We start from the raw sequence: 10,077 nt of genomic DNA, 5'->3' as shown, positions 1-10,077 counted from the left end.
CCCAACCTTCCTTCCGAGGAGTGGCTGGTGGGTTTGAACCGCCAGCCTTCTGGTTAGCAGTCAAGTGCTTTAGCCACTATGCTACCAGAGCTTTGTTAGGTGCTGTCAAATCATCTCTGACTCACAGCGACCCTATGCCCAGCAGAACGAACAGGCAAACTTATGGAGACAGAAAGTAGATTAGTGGTTATCCAGGAATAGAAGGGCAAATGGGCATGAGAAATCTTTTGAAGGTAAGGGAAATGTTTTAAAATTAGACTGTGGTGACATTTGTACAACTCTATACATTTACTAAAGATTACTTAATTGTATACTAAAATCGGTGAAATTTATGGAATGTAAATTATACATCAATGAAGCTGTTTTTAACAAGATCAGATGCAAAAAAATAAAAATGAGTTCTATACACAAAGAAAAAAAAAATCACACCAAGTGAGCTAGCTCCATGACTAGTTTTTAGCCAAAACTTTTGATTTAGAGCAGGGATCAATCAGCAAATTACAGCTTGTGGGTCAAATCCAGTCAACTGTCTATTTTCGTAAATAAAGTTTTCCTGGAACGCAGACACACTCATTTGCTGTCACGCCATAATGGCAGCACTGAGTAGCTGCAACAAAGACAGCTTGACCCACAAAGCCAGAAAATATTTACTATCCTGCACTTTACAGAAAAAGTTTGCTGATCACTGATCCAGAAGAGAGGGAAATATCAAGCAATTACCTTTATGGCTAGCAGGAAAACACTGTCTAATATATTGCTGAAAGATGAGCAATATAGGTTGGTAGGCTGGAAGATACTCAATATACAACTGGGGAAAGAGAAGCCTCCTCAAAGTAGAGTTGACCTTAAAGACGTAGATGGAGTAAAGCTTTCAGGACCTTCATCTGCTGATGGAGCACGACTCAAAATAGGAAGAAACAGTTGTAAACATCCATTAATAATTAGAACGTGGAATGTACAGAGTATGAATCTAGGAAAACTGTAAGTTGTCAAAAATGAAATGGAACACATAAAGGTAGATATCCTAGGCATTAGTGAACAGAAATGGACTGGTATTGGCCATTTTGAATCAGAAAAATCATACAGTCTACTATGCCTGCAATGACAAATTAAAGAGGAATGGAGCCACACTTATCATCAAAAGAGTATTTCAAGATACGTCCTGAGGTACAATGCTGTCAGTGATAGGATAATACCCATATGCCTACAAGGAAAACCACTTAATATAACTATTACTCAAATTTATGCATCAACTACTAAAGCCAAAGATGAAGAAACTGAAGAATTTTACCAACTTCTGCAGTCTGAAATTGACCAAGAAATTCAACCAAGATGTATTGATAATTACCAGTGATTGGAATGGGAAGGTTGGAAACAAGGATGAAGCAATGGCAGCAAGAAAATATAGCCTTGGTGACAGAAATGATGCTGGAAATCGCATGACAGAATTTTGCATGACCAACGACTTATTCATTGCAAATACCATTTTAAAACATAAACAGTGGCTATACAAACATCTTACTAGATGGAGTACACAGGAATCAAATCGACCACATATGTGGAAAGAAGTGATGGAGAAGCTCAACATCATCCCTCAGTCATGAACAAGGCCAGGGGCTGACTGTGGATCAGATCATCAACTGCACATACACAAATTTAAGTTGAAATTGAAGAGAATTAAAACAAGTACATAATAGCCAAAGTACGACCTTGAGTATATCCTACCTGAATTTATAGACCATTTTAAGAAAAGATTTGATGCACTGAACACCTGTGACCGGAGACCAGATGAGTTGTGGGATTATATCAAGAACATCATGCATGAAGAAGGCAAAAGGTCGTTAAAAAGACAGGAAAGGAAGAAAAGACCAAAATGGATGTCAGAAGAGGCTCTGAACTTGCTCTTAAAGAGAGGATAGCTGTACCAGTGAGCTGTTCTGGCCAAATGAGGTAAGGCCCAGATCGAGCTTGCATTGAGAAGGAATCCAATAAATTCTAGTATCAGAAGTTAAGTCTTAACCTCAATCTTCATTTCAATGAAAAATTCCTGCCTCAGATGAGAGGAAGGGTGTCATAACATACAGAACTAAAAGCTCTGTGCAGTGATCAATAAGATTAAGGGGCAACACACAAAAATGTTTGAGAACTGTTGAGTTGGCCATCCCAGGTCCCCTACCTCTGCATATATATTTAGGCGGCTATTCGTCTCCCAACCCAAGAAAATTTTCCAGAAGTGAAGAACATTTGTTAACAGATTAAAAGGGCCCACTGAGTGCCCAGCATAATGTATTAAAAGACCCCCATCAAAGAAAACCAAGGCCAAAGATAAGATCCTAAAAAACCTCGAGAAGTTACAAGACCACCTACAAAGGACCAAGAACCAGAATGACCTCAGGCTGCTTAACAACACTGGCAACCAGAAACAAAGCAATGTCTTCAAAAATTCTGAAGGAAAATGATACTCGTCAAAGTGTTGTTCGAGTGAAAGGGTAAAATAAAGGTATTTTCAAAGATGTTAGGCATCAATTTATATTTGTCATATACCCATTCTCTGAAAGCTACTGGAAGATATGCTCCTTCAAACCAAGAAAGTAAACAAAGAAACAGAAAAACATGATTTGGCAAACAAGAGATACAACACAGGAAAGAAAAGAATGATTTCCCAAGATGATGGTGAAGGGAAGTTCTAGAACCCCAACAGTTGAGCAAATATAGATTAGAGGAAGAGGCTGCAGGGTGCCAGAAGGGGTATCACCAAGGGGGAAAAAATGGAACTGATTGAAACATGATGTACTGATCTTAGAGATTTCTGAATTAGGAAATAAATTAGCCATAGATTCCACAGAAAATACAGGGGAAAAAAAATCAAGGATTTGTTAATTCTAAGAAAAACAAAAAGTTATACAAAAAAGAAAATATACTCACAGAAAACTATGCAGTTCATGTGCATATTATATAGTTGTAAAAATATAAACAGTAAGTAGCGATTTAACAAATCATAATATAACTCTTAATACACTGAAAGGATGGGAAATGGGGAAGTATGAGTGGGACATGGTATAAGAGATAAATCCTGATACTGCACATAGTAGGAAGTCAATAGATAGCATTTAAAACTAAACCATCAAACAACAGCAATAAAGGCATGTCACTTTGAGTTATGGAAATAAATGCCAGGAGAAATAGCAGAAGAAAATGGATTCCTCTAGAAAACAGGTTATCTTTTCTTTATTATAAGTCTTTTAGTACAGCCTAGTTTCTTTAGTCATGCTCATGTATTACCTGATAACAAATAATTTTTATTTTTTTAAAAAATGGATAGAAAAGGAAGCAAAGAAGTACAGATTCTGTGTAGAGGGGCGGTGTTACCAGCAAGATGTTAAGCTAATGATAAACTTCAAATGAGGTTTACAGAAATGCCCTTCCATGATCCCTTCACTAGGGAAGAGTTACTTAAACACTCTAGTGGTCTACGTTTCTTTTGGGATTTCAAGTCATTTTCATGAATTTAAAAGGTATACAGAAATCACCCTCATACAGAGAGGAATCGGTAATCCATGCTATCTTAAACTTACTTCGCAAGATCATTTCTTTAATTGTTCCAGCTACACCAATTTTCCCCCAAGTCTCCAGATGAGACTGCCACCATGACACCTAGCACAAAAAACAAGGGGCTGGCAAACTAGGACCCACAGGCCAGATATGGCCTGCTGCCTGTTTTCTATAGCCCATTAGCTAAGAATGGTTTTTACATTTTAAAGGTTGGAAAACATATGAAAATTATATGAAATTCAAATTTCCGTGTCCATAAATGAAGTTTTACTGCAACACAGCTGTTCGTTTTTGTATTGTCTATGGCTGCTCACATACCACAGTGGCAAAGCTGAGTAGCTGGGACAGAGACCACATGGCCTATAAATCCCAAAATATTTACTATCTGACTGTTTACAAAAAGAGTTTGCTGACTCCTGTCAGAAGTCTAGTGCTAGCCCAGATGTGAACAAATCCTTTTGTGTATCAGAAGATGGCGTCAGGAAAAGAACCAGCTTCTGTGCCTCCTGTAATTTTTAGGTTGCAGCCTAAAAATTCTGCAACCAAACTAGTTTCTTGAAATAAAAATTTTGTACTATGTAAGCGGCTCAATTTTTTTCTTTTACTTTATACCTCTATTTTGTTTTCCTTAAGCTTCTCAGCAAGGTATCCACCTATCTCTCAGTCTATGTAAAAAGCCATAGGAGATCAGTATAGGTATAATACATAGAGTAACCCATATATACAACCCAGGTGGAAACCTGGGAAAACTAAGGCAGTTAAGTGACCACTCACTCCACACACAGAGAGTACTTCTGGTGTAATACTAATGAGGATTTCCTGTTCATCTAAGGGGCTCCTCTATCATAAGAGCGAGATGTAAAAAGTATTTACTCTTACAGCAATAGCTGGCTCTTAAAGAAAAAAGGCAAACCAGCCATATAACATCTAGCCTAGACCAATATATGGGGAATACTATCTTAACTAAGTACATAACAGGATACAAGGAAAAGCAAGTCTATAGTAAAGTAGTACTGCCATGCTTCTGAAGCAAAACCAAAATGCTGTAGGAAAAGTACAGAGCCTACCCTGGAAAGAATGGAAAGGAACTCCAACAGAAAGATTATTAAAATGAGTCACTGTCATACAAGCAAGCAAGAGCGCTGCGGGGGAGGGGGAGTTTGCACTACTCTTGGTGTTAAATTAACAGCAGGAAGAAGTAGTAAAGATCAGCTACCAGAATTAATCTTACTCCAAAAGTAAATTTAAACTGAAAGTTCCTTGCGTTCTTTACTTGCTGGTCACCAAAATCCTAAGCTAAAAACAGGATGACTAGTAAATAGTTTTATTTGGGTCTTACACAGAGCACTGCAGATAGGAGATAAAGACTGAGTCACCTTCTCTCTCTTCCTTAGCCATATATAAAGTCCCAAAACAGAAAGAACAAACTGAGAAACTGAGCACAAGCATCCTTTAAAATATAACCTGTAAGGCAGGGAATATGGCTTGTATGACAGTTCTCAAATCTAAGACACCTAGGTATTGCAAATTTTTCCCTAGGATAGCACACCACCTAATAAATAATAAATAGCAAAACCCCTTCCATCCTTGAAAAATTAGGATTACTATATTTTTCTACAGTCATTCCAAGTATTTTCTCCAAATACTCAATGGAAATAAAAAGAAAAAAATATTGCTAAAAAATTGTATTTTAAAAGGTAGATATAATAACACATTCCTATCAGTTACATACTTTTACAACATCTGCTGTACTTACCTTACAGGGCTAGAAAGATAAAATGTGTGTCCAAGTCCATTTTAATAGTAATTTTTTAAAAAGTTCAAAAGAACTATTTATCTCCAAATTTCACAATCTCAATGAAGATTTTATTTAAAAGTTCACATTTGCCTATTTATTTTCTGCCCTCTATAAAATGACTGAGAAATACTAAAAAAAAAAACTAAAGACAGAAATACTAAAAGAGTGCAGGAACAAATACAAATACATAGGTAATAGCAACAAGAAGATTTCTAATGTCACCCCATTATTGCGAATAAAAATGTTAAAAGTACAAGCTAGAAACGTCTCTCATTTCTTAAGAGAAAAATGACTATATTCAATGCACTCATTTTGTCTTCATGGATATTCTCCAGTAGTTTTAATATAAAAAACTTAATAATAACACATAGTAGATAGATAACTCTTACCTATTAAAGATTTGATATTTTCCAAGATTAAATCACTAGTAATATTTCCAGATAAATCTTGCCCCAATTCAGCAATCAGCTTGGCATAACCTTCATTCTCTTCTCTTAACAAATTGAATTTTTGCTGCTTATAACTGAAATCAGAAAAATAGATTAAGGGGATAAAATTAACTTCAATTAACAAGCTTGATAAAATTAATTTCAATTAACAGCAGTGTATTCTATTCTGAATTACCTTCTCTCTCTAACTTACAACAATCATTAGAATAGGCACTGAAAATTTACCTCTTTGTGTGTATCTTTTAGACACAATGATTGGTAAGAGACACTCCAGTTTTAATTACATAGGAAAACGAGTACTACGCTAAGAGGAGATAGCTAATAGCAAGGACCACTATTTCCACAAACTAAAAATATACGTAAAAGTACACAGCCTTAGCTATAAATTACTTTATGGATAGTAATGAAAGCACTGAATGTTACTTTAACTTCTAATATGGATAAAATTAACATCAGTTTCACAAAGGTAAAGTTTACTGCCAAATCAGTAATCTTAGGCTACTTTCAAAAAGCAAAAAAAACACAAGGCACATGCTAATAGCAACAACAACAAAAAAAATCTTTAAAACTGCTAGTATTCAAATTGAGAACTAGAAAACACACTCAGCTACAAGATCAGTAACATAAGATACATGTACTTACAAAAGTTTTGTCTTGATTTTAACAGATTTTTGATTGAATTGCTGTGATTGTTTGATAAGGCCCAATGATTCCAAGGTTTCTGGATCCAGGCGTTCCTTTAGAACTGTGTCTGAAACTAAATTCTGTATTTAAAAATATTAAAGGCCATTTACTCCTCAGCATCCCAACTGTGCATCCACAATCTTAAATAAATTTAAAATAATTTTACCAAATAAGAACACAAAAATCACATCCTATATATATCAACAAATTTGCAATTTATAAAAGGGCCTGAAACCTCAATTTAACAAAAATGATGATTCTCCAAATATTGAAATCTGTAACATATGGCTCTTTAAAAAAAAAAATTACACACACACATACACACATTCTATACTACCCACAAATGCCAAGAACTACAGATGAAATTTTGATTAAAACTGAGTCTGTTTTAACTGAATTTTCACTAAATACAGCACTTCAGCCTCCTTCAGTTTCTACTGTAAGTCAAATTCTGACAGTAGAAGACAAGGACATTCTTCCAGATCTGAGTAATGGCATTTCTCCTTGGTTCTAAATTTATTAACATGAAATGGTTTATTCTACAATGATTATGACACATTCTTGAATTTATTATTTTTAAACTATTTCTATTATTTTCCCCCTTGCCTAATAAAGATATTATGAAATTTTTCAGTTTAAAAGCTCTCCAAATCATTCCTATTCATTTTATAATTGCTCACCTTTTTCTTAGTTAAGAACTTACTAAAATACTAAATAAGAAATACATTTATAAATAGTTTAAAGAACATGGTAACATGGCTTTTTCATGGAAATAATCAGTATGTCTAATTTCACAAAACATTCCATTTCAAAATCCAAACCTCCCTTTATAGCTGAATAGTCAACTGAATGTCAACATCCTTCTCCATTAACATGATTAACTGTGGTAACAATTGTTCAATACAAAACTTAGAAAAGAAAAATAATTAATACTTACCAAACATGCTAATACCAATTGTGTAAAATAGTCTCTCTTGCTTTTTTCTTCTAAACAATTTGTTTCAATATCTATAATGACAAAGAAAGACAAATGAAAGTTTGATTTTTTTTTTGCTAAACTCTCTCTAGCACTATGAGCAGCTACTTGTTTTCTTTAAAAGTAGGTTATTTTTAAATGCCTCATTCTGAATTTGCAAAAATTTAAAACTATGATTAGCATGAGCTATCCTTCATATGCACATGAATGCTTGAACTGAATTCCCTTGGTAACAGAGATTGGCCCATGCTCTCTATCCTAGCTCCCTCTGACCTGTGGCATATCCATGTAAGTCAATTGTACAGGAGATACCTGCTTTGACACTGGATGCACTAAAGCTTCAAAAAGAGGACTGTTCTCAAAATGGAAATTTCAAGCTAAGTTTAAATTACCACTTGTCAGAGATGCTGAAGAGATTCCTTCCTTGGATGAAAAGCTGAACTGAAGGACAACAAAGATCTCCTTTATCTAAAGATCAAACCTTTGATGTTGGCCAAGGGTTCCAAATGCCATTTTCTAACTAAGCCACCTGGCCACAATACTATGAAAAGGCAGTATTAAAAGATATTTTTAACATCCTATTTTAAATTACAATTCTATTCAGTAAATAAATTTATTCACGATTGTAATTTTCTTCCTACTGAAATGTTAAAAGGAAAAAAAAAACTGAGACCTCCTTGAATTTCAATAAATTATTCAGAAAGTTTGTCAAACAAATTTCTGATCTGAGATGTGAAGGATCAACTAGCTGTAAATGTCAAGCATCAGAAATTTCAACCATGATTAGCAGCATTACAAGGCTGATCTCCACTGTTGCTTTTACTGATTACATACTACTACCTTATTTAAAAAGTCAACTGATAATTTAGAATGTACTACAGAAAATGAAGGAGGAGCCCTGATGATGTAATAGTTAAGAGCTCGGCTGCTAACTGAAAGGTCAGTGGTTCAAACTCACCAATAACATCATACAAGAAAAGACCTGGGGATCTGCTCCTGTCAAGGTTTACAGCCTACGAAACCCCATGGGGCAGTTCTACTCTGTCATATAAGGTCATGAGTTGGAATCGAGTCAATGGCACACAACAGCAACATAGAAAGAGCTCCCAGGGTAGCATGGTCAACTCGAACCCACCCAGTGGCACCACAGAAGAAAGACCTCGTGATCTGCTTCTGTAACAATAACAGCCAAGAAAACCATACGGAGCAGTTCTATTCTGTAGCACATGGGGTCACCATGAGTTAGAACTGACTTAATAGCAATGATTTTGTTTGTTTTTATAGAAAGAGGTACCGATTTTAATGAAGTAATAAAAACTGTCCTCTAAGGGCTCATCCCCAAACAAAAGCTGTCCTACCACTGCTTTTGCTTTTAGTTTACCTTCTACTGCCATCACTGAGACATGAAAGAGATGATTTATCCTCAAACATGTCCACATTTTCCTGGCCCTTCTCTTTCCCTTCTTGGACAGTGCCATTTCTCCTTATCCTGGCCACTATACCTAAATACACAGTCAGCTCAAGTGTATGAAGAGAAATTTATGATGTAATTGTATGCAACAGAAATTGCAGTACAATTTCAATTACTCATTAAGGCTTTTTATTTGTATCTAATCAATCCCTTCCATGTTGCCACTTTGCTATCTAGTCTTCGGGTCCTTCCTCATTCTTGAACTTCAAAGATACTCATCTCTATGGGTTAGGGCTATGCTGTGCTCATTTCTTTAACCAGCATCTATCTATCCTCTATGGACCTAAACCCTAAGATCTACATTGTAGGTCCCAATGATCAAGGGACCTGGGTACCAGATTCATCCTCTTCTGTTTCAAGTCAAGTCTGCTCTTATTTCAGCCATGTGACTTGATAAAGATGTTCATCGCTAGGTTCTGACCATAATAGGAAATGCTTAATAAGAAGGATCTCAGTAAATGTCCTAGCTGAGTCATCTCAACAATCAATACAGGATTTTATTAACCCAACGGTGCTTTGCCTGTTTTCTTTATTCTTTTTATTCTAACTTATAAAATCATTCTAATAGATTTATTATCCCAGACTCCTCTATCCTGAATCCACAATTAAGTTCTTTTTACTTTCTCCTATCAATTTACTAAAAAGCTCTCAGCCATTTCCAACTCTAGTCCCCAGTATCAGCAACTACCAAACCTAGCTCAGAGGTCCTATCAGCACATCAAGTTACCTCAGATTCCTATTTCAGGTTAATATAGCTCTCAGGTCTCCCACATACATGATTAGTCTTTTACAGAAAGTTGTTATGTTAAGCTAAAAAAAGCACAGCAATTATTTCCCTTATTATGTAAAATATTAGAAAGACAACATGATGTAGTAAAAAGATCATGGGCTCTGAAACGAAGGAGTTGTTGTTGTTGTTAAGTGCCATCAAGTCGTTTCCGACTCATAGCGACCCCATGCACAGCAGAATGAAACACTGCCCGATCCCGCACCAGCACCACAATCCCTGCTATACTTGAACCCATCATCGCAGCCACCATGTCAATCCATCTCGTTGAAGGCCTCCCTCTCTTTCGTCGACCCTCCACCCTACCAAGCATGACATCCTTCTCCAGGGAATGGTCCCTTCTGACAACATGACCAAAAT

At 35.8% G+C, this 10,077-nt stretch overlaps 1 protein-coding gene across 1 annotated transcript in view; it reads right to left on the bottom strand.

Annotated features, from left to right (window-relative positions):
* The window catches only part of THOC2 (THO complex 2), a 150,492-nt gene that overhangs the window by 114,039 nt on the left and 26,376 nt on the right, over window positions 1-10,077 (bottom strand). The window contains exons 5-7 of the mRNA XM_007953366.1: window positions 7,421-7,491; window positions 6,442-6,563; window positions 5,740-5,873 (exon numbers count right to left, since the gene is read on the bottom strand). Coding sequence (XP_007951557.1) covers window positions 5,740-5,873; window positions 6,442-6,563; window positions 7,421-7,491 — 327 coding nt within the window. The remainder of the gene's footprint in view (window positions 1-5,739; window positions 5,874-6,441; window positions 6,564-7,420; window positions 7,492-10,077) is intronic.

The sequence above is a fragment of the Orycteropus afer genome, unplaced genomic scaffold, assembly GCF_000298275.1.
Source record: "Orycteropus afer afer isolate SDZICR_OR568_19922 unplaced genomic scaffold, OryAfe1.0 scaffold00388, whole genome shotgun sequence".
NCBI classification, from domain to species: Eukaryota; Metazoa; Chordata; class Mammalia; order Tubulidentata; family Orycteropodidae; genus Orycteropus; species Orycteropus afer.
This window is presented reverse-complemented; position numbering and strand designations above follow the sequence as displayed.